This window comes from Erpetoichthys calabaricus, chromosome 3, assembly GCF_900747795.2.
Source record: "Erpetoichthys calabaricus chromosome 3, fErpCal1.3, whole genome shotgun sequence".
In the NCBI taxonomy this organism is placed as follows: Eukaryota; Metazoa; Chordata; class Cladistia; order Polypteriformes; family Polypteridae; genus Erpetoichthys; species Erpetoichthys calabaricus.
Window position 1 is genome coordinate 103972668 of NC_041396.2, and position 21499 is coordinate 103994166.

At 38.8% G+C, this 21499-nt stretch overlaps 1 protein-coding gene across 7 annotated transcripts in view; it reads left to right on the forward strand.

The window, feature by feature from the left end:
• Window positions 1–21499, forward strand: part of LOC114649318 (sulfotransferase 6B1-like) — a 296944-nt gene that overhangs the window by 248367 nt on the left and 27078 nt on the right. For 3 of the 7 annotated variants that reach the window (XM_051925624.1, XM_051925625.1, XM_051925619.1), the window contains exons 2-4: window positions 1191–1306; window positions 5257–5346; window positions 15456–15582. The exons of 2 other annotated variants lie outside the window; for them this stretch is intronic. In XM_051925624.1, coding sequence (XP_051781584.1) covers window positions 1191–1306; window positions 5257–5346; window positions 15456–15582 — 333 coding nt within the window. The remainder of the gene's footprint in view (window positions 1–1190; window positions 1307–5256; window positions 5347–15455; window positions 15583–21499) is intronic. 2 more of the 7 variants (XM_051925621.1, XM_051925620.1) reach the window with 1 other exon arrangement.

The following is a 21499-nucleotide window of genomic DNA, read 5'->3' on the forward strand; positions in this document are numbered from 1 at the left end:
TTGTTACTTAATGGGCCCATCTTCAAGAAATTTGGTACGCGGGTTCCCAACACTAACTGAATCCTACTTACGTACATATATACGTCCATAGCCTGCAGCTCGGTCCACACTGTGAATCCTCCAGGCACTCCTGAGCATAATCTAATTTTGAAGGTTGGGGCACCAATAATGTTACTGAGAAACTTACAGCCACCGAAACTTTGTAATAGCACGAGACTTCAGCTCACATGCATGCAAAAGAACCTAATTGAGGCAACTATTTTTACTGGCGGTGGCTCAGGGGAGAGAGTTTTTATTCCTCGCATCCCCGTTATACCCTCTGATCTCCCATTTCAATTCAAACACCTCCAATTTCCAGTAAGGCTCTGCTTCGCAATGACAATTAATAAGTCTCAGGGACAGACCCTACAAAAGGTTGGCATTGATTTGAGGCAAGATTGCTTTTCACATGGCCAACTATACGTTGCATGCTCAAGAGTAAGCTCAGCGCACAGCTTGGTCATATTACAACCGGAGGGGCGAACTGACAACGTGTTATACAAAGAGATCCTTAACAAATAAGTATTGGTACATTTTCCCTCAGTTTATTATTTAAAATTTTAAAGCAGTACTTCGCCGCTGTGAAGCGCGGGTATTTTGCTAGTTCTGTATAATTGCAGAGGGCTGCATTTTTTATTGTGAAGTGTATGAAACTGGATTTGTTGTTTTTTTGAACATTTACTTGGGTCTCTGCATCCACTTTCCCACCACTGATTCATTTTTGGGTATCTGCAGATGCCCGGAGTTTAAAGGAGTGTGTAGTGTGCCAGTACACGGGGCATCACAGAGCTTTTTTAGAGGTCCTATGACAAAGCCTGATGGGAGGTATGAGTAAAATGAAAGTGCCATCATACTGATAGTCAAATGAAGTACTGCCTACCCTATTCTGGGATAAGGACATAATAATATACAGGATGTGATCGAAACAGAGAGACTTACCATTGTACCTTTAAACCTGTTTAAATAAATTGGGTTTTTGCTATGCTAGTAGATGTATATGCAGAATAAGAGTCAATATAAAAAACTAAAAGTGAATAGCTAGGATTTTATGTTTACTGTATGCAATATGTGATGACTATTATTTTTCACTTGTGTGTGGAAATTTTGGTAAATGAAACTTTCCCTTTTTTTCTATTAATGTCTTAATTTAGGATTTAACTGGATGTTTCACATCTTAAACAGTCTTGCTTTTGCTGCTGGTATAACTGAAAAGGAACATGCACATCTGCCACTTATGCTGGAATTTATAAAACCCGAAAATCTTCAGGTTGGTAGAGAAATTAAATTTTTATTAAATTAAGCTTCCATATAAAATAATTTACATAGCAAAATCTTACTTTAACACTATACCTTACTTGAAAATACTTTGTAAATATCACTAACACAGATATTATTATTATTCAGAAATTAATATAATTTAATAATATAATTATAATATAATAATAATCTCCTTCAAATTTGTTAAAAATGCTTAGTAACGAATACAGATAGAACTGGTACTGGCAACTGATACGTGGTATACAGTAGAATCATCTTTTTGCACAGTTAACATGTTGGAAATAACTGGATAATTTCTACAAATATATGCTGTGGAAGGCTAAAGTTATAAAGGGCATGAATAGTAGCAACATATAAAAACCAAAGAAAATAAAAATGACTAATAATAATAATGAAATAATGATTATAATACCCCAAGCAACTCTACAGGCATCGGGATCATGTTCAGTAGGAGGCAGATAATTTGCTTTACATTATACAGTACAATACCATAAAAAAGTACTTATCCCTTCATGATTTGCAAAGCTTTTCACTGTAAGTATTTTGCGTCTTAAACTAAAATCTAGTATTAAGTAAAGGGCATTTTTGTAAACAATTTGAACATTTTTTAAAACGTATTTCTATTGAACAAAGGTATATGTCTCAGATTCCCTAATGGATCCCTTTTCTTTCCAAACCAGATACCAGGGACCCAAATTTTCGCTCCTCAGACAATAATAACTTTTTGGCACAGATGCACAGTCATTGGTTTGCAATACCAATTGAAATGTGATAACTCTTGTCCTTGTAGAATATATAAAAATATAATATACTGAAAAATTATCTCTTTATAAAAATTAACCTTTGGCCTTCACTGAGCAACTAGGTGCTTAGTTAACCTTTGATTTTCAGATCCTCAGATCTGTTCATGCTTAAGGTCATGGAGTAATAAATCACATCTAACTTTACATATACCCTTAAAATATGTAAAAGATACAAACATTTTTTTCTGCAAAGCACGCTAGGCATTATTCTAGATCTTGGACAAAGTTCCTGGTTACCTGGATAGTTGTACATATTGCTCAAATCAGGTATTTTTCTTTATCTGGTTACATTCATTTGCCATATTTTCTCACCTCAGTCTTGGTTTGGATGTGTATACAAGAATGCATGCTACACGAGCTTGTTACTGCGTTGTGCCCAGTGCTGCTAGAAAACATTGTGATTTCCTGTGATGCTGAAATGGAAAAAAGTGAATTAAGGAAAAGGATAGACCAATCTGTGCCATTTAATTACTTCTTCTACTATGCTTGCTACTACTATTGCTGCTTACAAACCAAATGTAAACCCCTGATAAATACTGGTGATTTTAAGACGAGTTTCTTTGACAATCAATCGAAAGTTGTCATTTAATAAACAATGTATATTCTGTTAGCGTGGGATGAAATGGATCAGGAAATTATATTGTTATAAAAGAAGAGACAACAAAAAGCTTAAGTGCTGACAAGAGTAATTGTATCAATACAGCACAGAAGTGGCATACTCTGAGACACCACACCAATGTACAGTAGGTTGACAGTAGGGTGGTCCAAAAAAAAAAAATTAAACATATTCATGTACTCCACAAGGATAGCATTATTCTTTTTCATATTTATAACAATAAGGTCACTCCATTTGGCAGTTTTGCTGTTCCCACTGTGGACGAAAAAGGCACACTGGAAAGCAGACAGATAATATTTTCTCAATTCACTTTATTTATTCATTCGGAGTCGCAGTAAGTAGAGATTCAAAAGAGTATAACTTATTGCCGCAAAGCTCAATTGAACCCTGATCAAAAGCCAGGAGGGGTTTTTTATACTTCAGCATCTCATGATTAATAAGACAGAAAGAACATCCTTATCAAAACAGTAAAGTTAAACAATATGTCTGTTGAGCTAAGCATTATCTGTGTTTTGGAAGCTAAGCACAGGAGAGACGCCTTTGCATAAACCACATGTACTTTCTGCAGCCTTGTGACCTTGTCCCTGAAACATTCACTCTGAGAAAGGGAAAAACAAGAAACCGCTTACATTTTATTCATCTGGACACTATTTCTCCTGAACCCTGGAATAACATATTTTTGTTAGTTCATAAGCCAAAGCGTCTCTCACTGGCAAGTTACAAAATAGTTATTATAAAGATTCTAATTTACTAAACACACAAAATACATGGTGCTGAGGAGAACATTCTTCTTCTACACCACTTGGAGGTCTACAACACTGGCCTCTGATAAAGTTGGAAATTCTTTTGATGGTTTGCAGACACTTGAATAAACTATTTCTGTTCCTCATCCTTTGTTAGCATATCATTGTACTCTTTCATGAGACTTATTCCTCTTTCATCTGTATCATTCATTGCCATCATGCATGCCAACAGTTCACAAACTCAATCATCTGTCCACTGTTTCGGCAGTTTCTTCAGAAAAGACTGAGACCTTTCTTTGCCTTTTTCCATATTGACATCAAAGAAGAACACTGTTGTTCTTTCTGTTACCAAATCCTCCAACTGCAGTTCTTCAGATTTATTTGTCATCTTAAGACTTTGAGGAATGCTTGGTAATGGTGGTGTGATGGATTGCCGGCTTTTTACTCCGGCCCTCACCCCCAGGCCGCCAGGAGGAGCTCTCCCAGCAGCGTGGACGTGCCCCGAGTTCCAGCAGGGCCTCATGGACTATGTAGTTTTTATACACAGCCCTGCTGGATACCTTGGGGGCCAACAGGAGTCGCTGTAGGGGGACTCAGAGGCTCGTATGTGCCCTATAACCCGGGAGTACGTCACGGTCACGTGACAGGAAGGAGCGACGTGCTCCCGGGGTGAAGAAAAGAACTGTTTACCCTGACCCGGAAGGAATACGGACTTGTGGGTAATGGACAGGAACACCTCCGAGTCAGGGTGTATAAAAGGACTGTGGGAAAGCCCAGACAGTGAGCTGAGCTGGGAGGTAGGGTGGCAAGTGTCTGGGCGAGGAGGATTGGTATTGTTAGTGATTTGTGAGAGTTTATTATTGTGATTTAGGAGTGTGGAGTGGAGGGTGCTTTGTGCACGTGAAGACAACAAAATAAAGAAGTCTTGTGCTTTTACCTCGTGTCTGGAGTGGTACCTGAGGGTCTGAGAGGTGGATCGAGGGCTTATCTGCTACAGTGGCCACTGCAGGCTTTGCACTATCTTTGCCTTTGTTTCTGTTGAGACTCTGTCATCAGAAGGGCTAAAATAGAAACTCATATTTACTACTAGAAGCTCCTCCTTAGTATTAATATGTTCACTGTTTAATTTTTTGTTGTTTTGTTCATTAACCACTTCACCAATTTAAATTTCAGAATGTAGTGACTTCTAAATGTTTCACAATCAGGTTGAAGTGTTACAGCTAAGCAAGCTATCCCTAATGGACAAAAGTAAGCCTTGTGGAGAAAAGATTCTACAAACATTGCATTGGTTTGCGGACCATCCTTGTGAGGGAGTCAGCATCTCACACTAAATATTGAAATAAACTAATTAAAACAAAGTACTTCTACTAACCTTGCACAAATTACATATAAAAATGACAGTGGTGAACATATATTTATATTAAACCTTACATGAAATTCTCAGAGGAAAAAATCTGCAAAATGATACATGTATAGTTCTTTTAACTAATTTTATCAAAATATTGCAATTGAATTATACAAATGCTGCATTTCTTAAAAATATCCAATTACTTATAACCTATAGTAAATGAACAAATTGTGCTCTGGTATATGTATCTACATCAATATCTCCTCAGTGGTTGTTTTAAGCCAAACTTTGTTCATAACACATTATTTTACAACTTAAATGACAGCATCATTTAGCTGTATTTTAACAAAATACACTTTGTTACAAAAAAAAAAGATGAAAAAGAATGCTGTATGGTCCATCAACAATCACTGTGTTTTTTTGTTACAGGCTATTTCCAGCAGGCCTTCCCAAAGAATCCTGGGAACACATTTACATCCCGATAATATTCCAAAATCATTCATCGAGAAGAAAGTTAAGGTTAATATTCTTTTTTAACAATTTGATTTTCTAATAGTTTAATACTCTATATTCATAACAGAGCTACAGATCCCATATGTCTAAGCATTTTACTGTGGTGTATATTCAGGTTTTTTTTAACAAAACAAATTTCCAGAGAACGCTTATAGTCCTTTTTTAAGATGTAAAACATTTCAACATACTGTGAAGTTTTTTCATATTCTCATATAATTATGTTTCTAAGTCACCATGCAGAAGCCTGTTGGAATTGTACACCTTTTTTAATGGCTTTCTGTGCTGTATGATAAAGACACAGATTTAAGACCACAAAAATATGGGGAGTCAGGTGGCAACCCTGTTTAATGTAAGTCAGATGAAAAAACAGACAAAACAAAGGGTACAAAAATCACAGCCACAGCTATAGAAAACAAAGATAAAGGGTCCTAGTGCTCTGGATGGTCTTCAGATCAAGAATGACCAGGGAGTTTCGATGGCTTGGTTTCTTTTATGACAGGTTCTGGTTGAGATGAAAGCAGAAGTGGCATCAGTGGGGCTCTGGTCTAAAAGCCTCCAGACAGGAGAAAGTAGTGATGATGGTATATCATCCTGGTGTGGAATAGTATTGCTGACCTTTCTCAGTGTCCTGAAAATGGCACAGGTGCTTGACAGTGCTAACTACGTAAAGATAATTTTTTCTTTATGACTTTAACACTCATGAAAACAATTATAACAATAAATAAAATGAATACTATAACCCTGAAACCCATGAAATACTGATTAAAAACAATTTTAGGCCATTGAAACTGCTACAATTGTGTTTCTCTTTGCAAGCATTTAGTCTTCACCTCCATTAATGTCTCTCATTTTAGTGAACGAGATGAACAGACAGTGCATCTGATTTTCACTCATGGAACATGATATCCATAAGCCTTATGCAGAATTTCTGTCTCATGCATGTAACTGCAGTTTTCATTTAAAAATGTGCACACGTACAGCCTACTTAGATTCCAAGGAAAGCAAGGAATAGAAAAGAGTGGCTTGTGCAAAGACAAAGTCATATTGTGAAGAAACCAAGTTCAAGGTGTGAAAATAAATATGAGCAGCCAACTATGATATCTAAACTGCGAGCTTAATACCAAGTATTAAAATGTTGAGCACTGCAACAAATAAACTTTATGTTCAGTAAGAAAATGTCATTGTTCATAACATTATCCAATTGTAATCAACTGTTCAACAGTTTATTTAACATGATAATCTAGTAAAGTATATGCACTTTGCTAAGATCACTTTTGACATGTACCCAGATGTTTTTAACGTAGACCTTTATGAAACACAGTGTCATTTAATCTTCAGCTGATTTCTATACCAAAGATAGTCAGTGTGTGTGGTTTTAAATGAATGCCTGCTGGGTTGTAAATGTGGAAACACAAGTATTCCTGTTGTGCATTCTGATTTGTGTTGTAACAGCCAACTCGCTCTCCAAAACCAGCAGCTATACCACCAAGACCGGTGGCATGGCAAGTTGAGGACATTAGACCCAACAAGGTGTACTTCTTTCAAATAAACTTACCCCAATCGACCATCAAAATTAAGCCAAAAAACAAACAGTATGTAAAACAATAAAGTGAGTATATATTGATAAAGAAAGAAATGAACAAACTACAAACAATATATATATCATACCCCAATCACCCCCGACATAACATTCAACCCCAAAAGTGTCCGGCAGAAAGTAATAATAAAAGAAAAAGTGCAGCACAAAGTTAATAACCCTCCCTTGACCCCACACTGAACACGAACTCAATAAGACACACAGAAAGTATGAAACACACATAAAAGTCCAGAAAATTTAACAGAAAATGGATAATGTTTGTGAGCCTGGTTCAGCTGGAAAAATTGTCCTACAGAAATTACACGGATGAAAATGATGGCTTGCTCCTCTCCCCAAACAACAAGAAACCCCTGGGGTTTTGTGGTACAAAGTTGTTGTTGTCAGGTGTTTAAAGTGGCAGGTAGACAAAGGTGTGAATGATTTGAATCAGTGCTTTCTCCTGGCTTTGTAGTGAATTGGTGGTCTAGTAGAATGAAATTTTTTTTTTCTTTCTGTCCTTTCGTTTAAATAGTGAATGATCGGATGCAGGTGATGGAATTAACTGGACCAATTATTGTGAGGGGCCGCGGTTCCACAGTGTTATCCTTCCTCCCATTGTTTCCAGGGGAGCATATTTACATACACACAGACCATGTAAACATTGACAACAAGATGAAAGATGGGACTCAGCACAAAATACAGTTATGACAACATTAGTCATGTAGCACCGCTACAGTGTGTTTAAGTGTTCTCTTTCTCTTTTAATGGCCACCTCTCTGCTTGCTATTATTGTATCATTTTATTTTTTCATTAAGTTAAAATGTCTTCATTGTACATAGAACTTTAAGTAAGGAAGGCTTAAGTCTTTCTCCTCTGTACATTCAGGCCTCTCTCATTTGAACATTCCTTTTTATTTCAAAACAAAGAGGGTCAGTGACTCTTTCTAAGTCTTTCTGCTTATCTGGAATAAATCCTACATTTGGCAAGGAATTTGGAAAAGGAACCGGTAAATAAGAGACCAAGGCATCCTGCAACAGGGCTTTTCACTCACCTCATTTTGGGTTTCAATGTCGAAAAGTAAAAGTTGGCAGGACCAGTTATCCATGCTGCAAATGTGCACAATTAGGGCTAACAAGTTAATTTTAGAATTTACCATAAGAAATGTTACAACTTCAAATGGATTTATCCTACTATATTGACTGTTTTAGTACAAAGTATTCCAGCACAAGTTATAGATGCCAAACTATGCCTTATTAAATTTTCTGGTATTAACTATTCATTTCTCAAAGTTGAACTGAAAGAAGAACAAATATATTCCATATTAACCTCTAGTGTTTCTTTACAAAGATGCACTTTTCTACCATTGCCTACTTGTACTACTTCTTTACTGAAAGCAGAAACTCCTGTTTTGGCTATCGATAAAATGTTGTTTCTCATTGTTGTATACTCTCTGCTGTCTAACCTAAATACTTTTCTTTACATGCTTTGATGCTAATTTTCAATTTAAATACATATTACACAATATATGCTTAATATTATATACAAGATGATTAGACATACTAAGGCAGATAAAAATAGCCCTTGAAGTAACATTGTTATGCTGCATCAACACAAAATATCGAAAAGGGATAAAGAGGCCTCAAAATAAATATAAATCAGACCAGGACTTCACTGGTAAGCCCCAAAAACAGGCCTTACCCATGCAGCCAGACCTCAATTCAAGAGGCAGGCTTTCAAGTCTACACAGGCCCAAAATGAGGCACTGGCTTTAAAAGTTCAAAAATACTTTTAAATTTCCCAAAATTTCTTCAGGGAGAGGAAACTATACACACTTTGGCTTAAAGGACAACTCCAACAAAAAATCTTTATAAACAAAGAATTTATTCACCTAAATCAGAAAGAGTATAAGAACAGAAAAAGGAAAAATTGGGAGTGCTCTCCTCTAGAGTTTCTCTTATACTCATACAGTATATGTGGATGAGTAAACCTCAAGACAATGATTATATTTTTATATTATGTACACTAATGAACCATCAACAACAAATCAAATCAAATTAATAATATATTGAACAATTATTATAAAAGTAAAGTTGAATAAATCTGACACTGCAGCTGCATGAATAAAAGGTAAAGTACCACTTCCGGTTAATGGAAATAGTCCAAAAGTTAATAGAAATCTATGTTTTGCACTGAATACTTGTATGTAAAATTTAGTTCACCTAAGTGAAAGCGTACTAAAGTTATCGTGTTTACATATACACATACACAGACAGATACACAGACATAATTCCAAAAATGACATTTTCAGACTCAGGGAGGTCCAAAACTCCAAGATTCATGAAAATCTCGAAATGGAATTTTTGGACGATTACAATACTTCCCCTATACTTCGTATACAAGAATGTAAAAAAGAGGGCAAAAGGATTTGCTTAAAAAGCCAATCCAGAACAAACTAGACTACATCCGCCATCCAGTACTCAGAATGTAAAACCAGAAGCAATAAATTCATAAAAACAGGGAAAAAAACATTCCATTGGGACCTTCTACCATTCACTGTATAAAGGCTGAGGGTGGACCCTAGTACTAACATCATGGTGGTCCCGCTTCTTGGAGCTTCTCCCACAAAAGATGAGAGGTAGATTCAAACAATGTAAAACACAATATATAATAATAAATACAAATCGCAATGTTAACAAAAAACATAAAAACACAAAACACATGAGAACTAATAATTAAAAATGGCAAAAAATAATAATAAAATGGAAAGTAAATATAAGTTAGGGAACAAACCTGTAACATAACAAACATTATAAAATTGTTACCTGTTTTTGCAGCAACAAAGGTTGAAATTTTACATATTATTTTGTCATAAACTACCAAATCAGGTGAAGGAAGGATACAGATAGTGCAAATGAGCCAATGGCCCATCTATTCAAGAAAAAAAGCAAAACAAGAAAAAACAAAACAAGAACTCTGAAATATTGAAATATTGGCAATATACTGAAATATTACCCTCCATTATAACCCAATTACTTACCTCTGGTGTTAAAGGCCCCACCACTATTAGCTTCAAAACTTCTCTGATGTTCCAGCCCAAGAGCATGCCACTCTACTGTGTATTCCCACCAAGTTGGTTTTCTGTCACCTAGCATGACTGATTATATAATTTCCTCATGACTTTTCTCCAGGACTTCAAATCTCATAACGCACCACAAAAGTCATGGGAGGTTAATTCATTTAGCAGAGACTCAACATTAAACAGACATCTGTGCCATCTCCAAAGCTTGACAAGCCTCTTTTCCGTTTGCATGGACCAAAACACTCGCTTTCCTTTCTTCCATCTTTGTTCCACCTTTGCAGCCACTATTGATCTTCACTGTTTGTGGTCATTGTACACATTGTCCTTCCAGTTGAACTCCATTGGCTATTAAACGCTGCAACCCTATAACTTGCAACTCAGCATGTAAAAATTTAGTTGTAGTGAGCCACAAAGAGTTGTAGCGAGTGTCAAGAGTTTTATAACTGAGGCGCAGGGTTTGTCATAGTACATGATTGTCACAATGGGTGCATGCTGTAACAGTCTACCACTGACTGTTCGATTTTCCTAACAGTTTGTAAAAGAAGACTAGTGCATAGGAAAACTTTTACATCTCTGTTTAAAACTTTCAAAGTATATGCTCTTTGTTCATGTCATCCTTCCTGGCTAATATTACCAACATTTACAAAATTTTACTTCTCTTTGTAACATTTTTCATTGAAGAAAAAGTATTTAGGTACTTTTTCATTTTTATGATAATCACTAAGATTTAACTGATACAAAATTAACATTTACTGGAGGGGTTTCAATTCAGTATGTATTACTTTGTGGTGTTATGGAAAAATACTTGACATGTCACTGCAGCTCCGACTAACACACCAGGCAGAACTGAACTTTTCCTGGAGCTTGGAGTTAGAGAACAATTCACACCCAGCTTCTTTAATTCACGTTATGATGCTTTGTTGTAGGAGAAAGCTGACAAACCCTTCTAAAAACCAAGAACAACATTATTTCACTAGAACGTTGTCCTAAAAAGGAACCTAAGAACATAAGAAAAGTGACAAACGAAAGAAGACCTTTCAGTCCATCAAGCCCGTTTGCTTAGCTAATAGCTAAGCTGTCCCAATATCTCATTCTGATTCTATTTAAAGTTTCCCAATGGGTGGGGGGGCGATTTGTTTCAAACCAGTTTTGTTAAACTTGTTAAACACGAATGGAATGTTTTTTGAATAAAAAAAAATAAAATATAAAAAAAGGTTCCCAAGGCTTCTGGTTCAATTTCATGTCTCGGGAGTTTGTTCCAGAGTATGATAACTTTTTGAGTAAAGAAGTGCTGCCTGGCTTTAGTTTTAAATGCACTCCCCCTTAATTTCCACCGGTGTTCTCAAGTACATGATCATCTGTATGCCACAAGAATTTTGCTGGATGTACTTTATAAATGCCTCTAAGGATTTTAAATACCTGGATTAGGTCCTCACTCAGTCTCCTCTGCTCAGGACTAAACATGTTTAATGTAGTATGTAACTCAAAGGGCTTTTCAAGAAATCAAAGCAAAAGCTTTAAAGAGACGAAAAAAATCAAAATAGATAAAACAAAAAATGAATAAATGATGACATACTTAAATCAATAAATATAATACAAACATAACACAGATCTACAAGTAATAGATAAAGCAGAGTTCCTGTTTATAGGTTTGTTCTCCAGTCTCTAATGTCTGATAGCTAGAAAAATAAATAAATAAATAAAATTGCAGGGTTTCCAAGAACAAGAGATTGTCTAGCTTCCACTGAACACTGTACCTAACGTAAATGTACTAAAGCACTTCCTTATTGTTTACTATGCTTTGTGCTAAAATATTCAATTCATTGGGTCTCATTGACAATTGGAATATCCACTTACTGTATGTTCCAGCATGACAGAAGGCTACACTGTACTTTGAAGAGGTGAAGATGACATTTAAAACTGGAAAACAAAATTGGAGAAAAGCTGATTGCAGATTCATGAAGAATGTGATATTTCTATGCATACTGTTAAAAGTAGAATTAAAATACTACTATGAAAAAACAAATTAAAAAGTGGATTATAAGAAGTTTTTAAAAATATTAACCTGCCATATTTCTATTGATAAAATGTTCCAGATTTGTTGGTGCATAGCAGAAAAAAGGCCACCACACCACTTCTTTTATGCTTAGCTCTTTGAATAATAAGTAGAGCACTATTAATAGATCTAAGGTGATGGCTTGGAATGAACAAAATTATTTAGAGCTTTATATACCATTAGTAAAATTTTAAAGGAAATTTTTAAGGACATAAATAAAAAAAATATAATAATACTAAAACTAGTGAGATGTGTTCAAGTTTTATTTTTCTGGTTAGGATTCTTGCTGCTGCATTTTGAGCTAACTGCAACATGATTGACATTTTTCTTAGGTAGACCTGTTGGGATTGCATTACAGTAATCTATTTGCAAATAAAAAACAAAAGCATGAATTAGTTTCTCAGCAACTTCCATTCTTATAAGAGGTCTAAATTTTGCAATATTTTTTGAGTCAAAAATGCAGTTCTAATAGTATGGTTGATGTCAGAGACCATGGCTACAGCTAAATTCTGTATTTCCGCTTTGACTTAATGTTAATGGATCAAGTTTATGTCTAAGAACTTCATTATTTTCATCTATTCAGAAATATAAACTAGACATTGGATCACAAGATCCAGAGCTTCAGGGTTATCAGGTGCTAGAGATAAATAAAGCTGTTTGTCATCTGCATAGTTGTGGTAGTTCATCTTGTCTCTCTAATATACCGTGTTTCCCCGAAAATAAGATAGGGTCTTATAATTTTTGCTCCAAAAGATGCACTAGGGCTTATTTTCAGGGGATATCTTATATTTATTCATGTACAACAATATACATTTATCCAAATACAGTCATGTCATCTCCTTCCGGAATATCGTCATAACTCTCCACATTCAAACTCTGAATTTCTTGCTACTCCAGCCGCTTTTAGGATCCTCCAGGATCGATGTGCCTGCTTCGACGTTTGATGAATGGTTCGATGTGGTGAAGCAAAATGCTGACATACAAATGCATTTGTGATGCTTTGATATTCAAGCGTCGCATATTCCCCAAAGTAATGACATGAAATATTTTAAAAGTCTCACATACCATCTTCTGTGCCGTCTTTTTTTTTTTTTTTTTGCACCTTTACAATACCATCAGAATGTACGGCGGTGTATTTGAGCCACAGAGAAAAAAAAATAAGAACATAATAAAAATGTCTATTTTGTGATTAAAGTGGAAATGTCAGCTTTAAATTGGAAATGTCCTCTTTAATCCCGTAGTTCACTTTGTCATTAAAGTAGACCGTCATAAACGTCACCTTAAAACCGACCCAGCTGTTAAATCACTATGCGCTTCTGGGACTTCCTCCTGACCTGACAGCAGCGGCAAGCAACATCGCCACATAGAACACATTTCATTTATAATATTCCAGCTCTCTGCACATTTAAAATTCTTAGATTTATACTTGATATCACTTTCATGATGAAATGCATTAAAATATGTATGTTACATTTTACAGATAAATCATTAAATTTGTTTAAATAATGAATGCTGCTAATAGTTACACATATGGGGTGGCACGGTGGCAGAGCGGTAGCGCTGCTGTCTCACAGGGAGTCACGTCCCTTGTGATCCCTGCCTGGAGTTTGCATGTTTTCCTGGTGGGTTTCCACAGTGTGCTCAGTTTTCCATCCAAAGACATGAAGGTTTGGGGATTTGGTGAAGCTACAATGACGCCAGTGTATGTGAGTGCTTGTGTGCACCTTGCGATGAGCTGATGCCCCATCCAGAGATTTTGTTTCTGTCTTGCGCCGCTGCTGCTGGAATGGGCGCATCCCCAAACTGATGGATGTAATCATTAAACATCCTTTTCAAAGATATTGTGGCAAGGTGTCCTCGGAATTTAATGGATGTTTCGGGCACACGCGTCACATCGCGTGAAGTATAAGCCTGGCCATAGGCGCCTTACGATCTTGATGAGGGCTTATTTTTAGGGTAGGGCTTATATTAAAGAGCAGCCTGAAAATATCATGCTAGGGCTTATTTTCGGAGTAGGTCTTATTTTAGGGGAAACACAGTAATAAAAAAATCCTGGGACAAGATAAGACTTTTTAGCCTGGGATGAGACGTGACTTTTTCAGAAACATACTTTCATGTCCCGTGAGACGAGACTTTGTGCCAAGAGATTTAACCATTCCCGGGGCAAGAAATAGAAGACAAAGAGTAGATGACAAAGTAGAACGTCATAAAGAATTCAAAAACATTGGTGCGATACACATGCAGAGCAGGTTGGAGATAACGAAAGTACTAAAATTTGAAAGTCTCAAAAAAAATGATAGTAAAGATCGCATTAGTGCGAACAAATGGAAATTATTGCTTGGTGAAATAACGGAACAGCGAAAAGAGATTGAATATATTGTTTGGATTTAAACTGTAAGTCGGAGACTTGTAGATCATCTAATTCGTGTTGCCGTCAGGGAAAAGTAGTGTTTCTTCCCAATGAAGAGGCGTATCCGTGAGAATTAAAAGATTTGTTGTTTGGTGAAAGTGAAATACACATACGTGAGCAGCAGCGACGCGAGTGACTGGCGCATAGCGCAGGCCAGGGGGGTTGGCAAGCAAAGTAAGCAGGGGGTTTTGCCCCCTAGTGTTTCAATATAATCTGGCCTAACGAGAGCATATACATTGAAAAGAGTAATAGTGACAGCAGGCCCAAAATAAATTCTTGTGATACACCATATACAATATTATGGATTTTTGAACTACAATCATCATACCTAAAACAGAATTTTTTACCTGTTAAATAAGACTAAAACTAGTTTAAGATACTGACAGAGAAACCCACCCATGGTCTAAGGTGATTTATGAGAAAACTCTGTGTCTATTGTGTCAAAAGCTGTGCTCAGATCAAAAAGAACAAGAACAAATACTGTATGTGACCTGTGTCCGCATTAACCACCAAGTCATTTACCACTTTAACCAGTGAGGTTTGTGCACTATGCTTTGGTCTAAAAGCAGACTAAAATTTGTCAAGAATGGAATGTTTATTTAATAAGTCATTTAACTGTTGTAAAACTGCCTTTTCTTAAATTATACTTAAAAAAAAGCAGATTAGAAATAGGTCTAAAAACTGAGGAGTCTAGATTATACTTTGTCAGCAGGGTGTTAACTTCCACAGGCTTTAGACAATCTGAGAAGACCCCAGTATCCATTGAAAAGTTAGCTATGTCAAGTACACTATCAATGATCACAACTGAGACATCTTTGAAAAAATCTGTTGGGACTGGGACAAGGACACAAGTGCAAGCTTAGAGCTGTTCACATAATTTTAGAGTTAAAATGATAAAAACTAATAAAATGATTATTATGTGTGTTGGTTGTTTTACTATAACATACAGTTACAGGTCTTAAGAATTACTGTATCTCATAATTTGTTTCTACAGATTTTGGCTATGTTACGAAATCCCAAAGATGTTGTCGTATCTTATTTCCATTTCCAAAACAACAATCCTGTTATAGGATTATATTATACATGGAATGAATTCTTCTCTAGATTTATAGAGGGAAACGGTAAGTCAATAAAAAGTAAGATGGCCTCAGCCTTTAATAAGCCATAAGTTAAAAAGCTTTGAAAAATATGTAATCTACCTTTAAGATGGGAAATATATTACTTTTTTTTTCATTTTCATGGTATTATATCCTTTTTAAATTATCATATACTCAAGTTTCAAGTGTAGTCAAAGCCCAACTGCAAATTCTTTAAAAATACAGCTTATTGCCAGTAGTTAAGTTGGGTCTGATTGTAAATTCAAGTAAAAGTAAAGTAATTTCAACTGGATTTAATGAGCTTACTCCAACTCCTTTACTTGGAAGATGTAAGCCATTTTGGTAGCAGAGGATTAACAGAATTGACAAACCCTAACCATTTTTAAAATTAAAACTTTTGGGTGGAATGGGGCATGGCTATCTTCTTGCAACTTTATGTGGTTTCAATAAATAAACAATCTGGTACTAAAATGAGTACACCGCCCACACATACTCAAATTAAAATATCAAGAAGGAGCTCTGCCAGTTTTTGTTCTTGTTATGATTTACCCAAGACAGGAACGCTAATTCCAGGGAAGACTTTCGTAGACTCAAAGAAGCCACTCCTAAATAGTTAATTTCCAACTATGTATGCAAATAATCAGGCAAAAAGAAAAATAAACAAGAAGAATGAACTAAACAGTAACAATCTTAAAAAAGAAAACTGAAAAAATGAAAGCATAACTGAGAGTGATAACAAAAACTTGATGTCAAAAAGAAATGGTGCAAGTTTAAGCCAAATATGATCCAAGAAGGTCAAAAATCAAAACTTTTAAAATTACAAGGCCTAAAGGAAAAATCTCCAATGACATAAAACATACCACATACCAAAAGTCTCCAAGACAATTCAAAATATCCTATTAATCTTAGGCAAATACTGCAAAGATGGGCCAACTGGCACAGCAACCCAAGCTAACTAATGCAATTTTTCATTTTCACTACTACACTTGGGAGGAGGGCGGTGCGGTGGTGCAGTGGGTATCGTTGCTGTCTCGCAGTTAGGAGACCTGGGTTCGCTTCCCGGGTCCTCCCTGCGTGGAGTTTGCATGTTCTCCCCGTGTCTGTGTGGGTTTCCTCCGTGTACTCCAGTTTCCTCCCACAGTCCAAAGCCATGCAGGTCAGGTGCATTGGCTAAATTGTCCTTAGTGTGTGGGTGTGTGGGTGTGTGTGTGTGTGTGTGTGCATGCCCTGTGTTGGCTGGGATTGGCTTCAGCAGACCCCCATGACCATGTAGTTAGGATATAGCGGGTTGGATAATGGATGGATGGATGGATGGACACTTGGGAGGGCTGATATTGTTGGTGCACCCAATCCAAAATCAGCAAGTTAAGGAAATTGTGGGTCTGGGGTCAAATTACAAGTAGAAAAAAAAAAATAGCAGTCAACACAACAAAGGTAAGAGGTAAGGAAAAAAATGAAAAGCATGAATAAAAATGTTAACAGGAACTGTACGGTCATCCCTGTGTATTCAAAAATCTGCAGATGCTGAAGTCTCTTAAGTAAAATGGCATATTTACCTATAACCTACGCACATCCCTCGTATACTTTAAATCATCTCTAGATTACTTATAATACCTAATACAATATAAATGCTATGTAAACAGTTGTTATACTGTATTGTTTAAGGAAATATTACTTTGGCAAGTAAAATGCCACTTTTCAAAAAATCTAAGATGCTCATTTTCATGTTGAGAAATAGCACTATGGGAGGGGCCAGGGAGGTCAGGTGCAGTGTGAGTTGGGTGGTGGCCGAAGGCGGGGACCTTGGCGGTCCAATCCTCGGCTACAGAAGCTGGCTCTTGGGACATGGAATGTCATCTCTCTGAAGGGGAAGGAGCCTGAGCTAGTGCGCAAGGTCGAGAGGTTCCAGCTAGATATAGTCGGACTCACCTCGACGCACAACTTGGACTCTGGAACCAATCTCCTTGAGAGGGGCTGGACTCTCTACCACTCTGGAGTTGCCCCCGGTGAGAGGCGCCGAGCGGGTGTGGGCATACTTATTGCCCCTCGACTTGGAGCCTGTTCATTGGGGTTTACCCCGGTGGACGAGAGGGTAGCCTCCCTCCGCCTTCAGGTGGGGAGACGGGTCCTAACTGTTGTTTGTGTGTATGTGCCGAACAGCACTCTGGAGTACCCACCCTTTTTGGAGTCCCTGGAGGGGGTGCTAGAGGGCATACCTTCTGGGGACTCCCTCGTTCTGCTGGGAGACTTCAATGCTCACGTGGGCAATGACAGTGAGACCTGGAAGGGAGTGATTGGGAGGAATGCCCCCCCCCCCCCCAATATGAACCCGAGTGGTGTTTTGTTATTGGACTTCTGTGCTCATCACGGATTGTCCATAATGAACACCATGTTCAAGCATAGGGGTGTTTATATGTGCACTTGACACCAGGACACCCTAGGTCTCAGTTCGATAATTGACTTTGTGGTTGTGCCATTGGACTTGCGGCCACATGTCTTGGACACTCAGGTGAAGAGAGGGGTGGAGCTGTCAACTGATCACCACCCGGTGGTGAGTAGGCTTTGATGGTGGGGGAGGATGCCGGTCAGGCCTGGTAGGCCCAAACGTATTATGAGGGTCTGATCGGAACATCTGGCAGAGTCCCCTGTCAGAAGTAGCTTTAACTCCCACCTCCAGCAGAATTTCGACCACGTTCCGAGGGAGGTGGGGGACATTGAGTCCGAATGGGCCATGTTCCATACCTCTGTTGTTGAGGTGGCTGACCGGAGCTGTGGCCATAAGGTGGTTGGTGCCTGTCGTGGCAGCAATCCCCAAACCCGTTGGTGGACACCGGCGGTGAGGGATGCCGTCAAGCTGAAGAAGGAGTCCTACAGGACCCTTTTGTCCTGTGGGACTCTGGAGGCAGCTAATGGGTACTGGTAGGCCAAGCGGAATGCAGCTTCGGTGGTTGCTGAGGCAAAAACTCGGGCATGGGAGGAGTTTGGGGAGGCCATGGAGAACAACTTTCGGATGGCTTCAAGGAGATTCTGGTCTATCATCCGGTGTCTCAGGAGGGGGAAGCAGTGCAGTGTCAACACTGTATATGGTGGGGATGGGGGGAATGGATGTTGTGGGTCGGTGGGGGGAGTACTTTGAAGACCTCCTCAATCTCATTAACATGCCTTCCAATGAGGAAGCAGAGCCTGAGGACTCGGAGGTGGGCTCCCCATCTCTGGGACTGAGGTCACCGAGGTGGTCAAAAAACTCCTTGGTGGCAGGGGCCAGGGGGTGGATGAGATACACCCGTAGTTCCTCAAGGCTCTGGATGTTGTAGGACTGTCTTGGTTGACACGCCTCTGCAACATCGCATGCACATCAGGGACAGTGCCTCTGGATTGACAGACTGGGGTGGTGGTCCCCCTCTTTAAGAAGGGGGACCGGAGGGTGTGTTCCAACTACAGAGGGATCACACTCCTCAGCCTCCCTGGAAAAGTCTATTCGGGGGTCCTAGAGAGGAGGGTTGAACCTCAGATTCAGGAGGAACAGTGTGGTTTTCGTCCTGGTCGTGGAACAGTGGACCAGCTCTACACCGTTAGCAGGGTCCTGGAGGGTGCATGGGAGTTTGCCCAACCAGTCTACATGTGTTTTGTGGACTTGGAAAAGGCATTCGACTGTGTCCCTCCTGCATTGCCGGCAGTAAGTCAAACCCATTTTCAGTGAGAGTTGGACTTCGCCAAGGCTGCCCTTTGTCACCGATTCAGTTCATAACTTTTATGGACAGAATTTCTAGGCGCAGCCAGGGCGTTGAGGAGGTCTGGTTTGGTGGGCTCAGAAGTGGGTCACTGCTTTTCGCAGATGATGTTGTCCTGTTTGCTTCATCAGGCCGTGATCTGCAGCTCTCTCTGGATCAGTTCGCAGCTGAGTGTGAAGCACCTGGGATGGGAATCAGCGCCTCCAAATCCAAGACCATGGTCCTCAGCCGGAAAAGAGTGGAGTGCCCTCTCAGGGTTGGGAGCGAGATCCTGCCTCAAGTGGAGGAGTTCAAGTTCAATTCCGGCGTCTTGTTCATGAGTGAGGGAAGAATGGAGCGTGAGATCGACAGGCGGATCGGTGCGGCGTGGTGAAAAAGGAGCTGAGCCATAAGGCAAAGCTCTCAATTTACCAGTCGATCAACACTCCTACCCTCACCTATGTTCATGATTTATGGCTAGTGACTGAAAGAACGAGATTGCGAATACAAGCTGCTGAAATGAGTTTCCTCTGCAGGGTGTCTGGGCTTTCCCTCTAAGATAGGGTGAGAAGCTTAGTCATCCGAGCGCAGCTCAGAGTAGAGCCGGTGCTCCTCCGCATCGAGAGGAGTCAGATGAGGTGGCTCGGCATCTGATCAGGATGCCTCCTGGATGCCTCCCTGGTGAGGTGTTCCGGGCACGTCTAACCAGGAGGAGGCCCCGGGGAAGACCCAGGACACGCTGGAGGGACTATGTCTCCCGGCTGGCCTGGGAACGCCTCAGGATTCTCTCGGAAGAGCTAGAAGAACTGGCTAGGGAGAGGGAAGTCTGGGCATCTCTGCTCAAGCTGCTGCCCCCACGACCCGATCTCAGATAAGCGGAAGAGGATGGATGGATGGATGGATAGAAATAGCACTATAAGCTTGCTATTAGCCTTTAACGGATTGCTTTGTTTATTTAACTGCTTTTTAGAAACCAATTTTTTCATAGAAGCAAAGAGTGCACACAATGTGATGCTAAGCTAATTGTAACTGTAACAGTTAATTGTAATTGTTACAGCTTTATTGAAGTAACACAGGGCAACACTTGCTACTGTGCTTGTGTGTCAATATGTATGACTTTTGTGTTTTGTTTAATAGCTGCAGTACTGCAGAAAGTGTAAAGATGGAAGTAGATTCCCACAATGGCAGATGGCAGCACTCAGAGTTAGGATATGTGAGCAAAAAACAGCTTTCCTTTTACAAAGGCAGCAATTGCCAGGTTTGATCTACAGAGTCGAGCAAGGATGCTTCGTTGGAGCAGAGCTAGTCAACTGAAGATAATCAATCTGCCAATCCACCTATCTTGGTATCATCTGCATGTTTAACCAACAACAGCAGCCCTAGCTCTGACCCCTGCAGAACACCACTCTTAATGTCAGCCAATTCTGATAAGGTTCCTCGTACCATAAACCTCTTCTTCCTGTGTCTGAGCCAATTTTGCACCCATCTACAAACAATACACTGAATTCCCCATTCTTTTCGTTTGATGCCCAACCTCTCATGTATCACGTTATCAAATGCTTTCTGAAAGTCAAGATAAATAATATTGTATGCTTCACTTTGATCATATCTTATTGTTGCTTCCTCATAGAATTCCAACATGGTGGTAAAACATCACCACCATCTTCGTAACCCATGCTAACTGTTCAGTAAAACTTCTGTTCTTACAATGTGTTGTTCAGTCTTATCCTTAATAATTCCTTAATTTACCTTTGATGAACATTATGCTTACTGGGTTATAGTTGCTTGGATGTGCCCAGTTACCCTTTTAATATAACAGGATAATATTTCACATTTTCCAGTCCTTCGGAATTTCCCCAGTGCACAGTGACTTCTTAAAAATATGTGTCAAGGGTTTATATATGTGCTTGCTAACTTCATTAAGAACTAGAGGATAAATATTATCTGGTCCTGGTTATTTGTTTGGTTTAAAATTCTCCCCCTAAAATTTCCAAATCTCTCAGAACTGCATTATTAGTCACTTTTACAGCTAGGAGGTTATCTATTTCCTCACATTTGAAGACCTCAGAAAAATGTGAGTTCAAAGCATCTGCTATTTCCCTGTCTGTATTTTTAATTCCCCTTTTTTCATCCTGATGCACTTCACCCCCTCCTTGACTGTCCTTTTACTAATAAAATACTGAAAGCATCTCTTTGGGTCGCCTTTCACCTTATCTGCTATATTCCTCTCT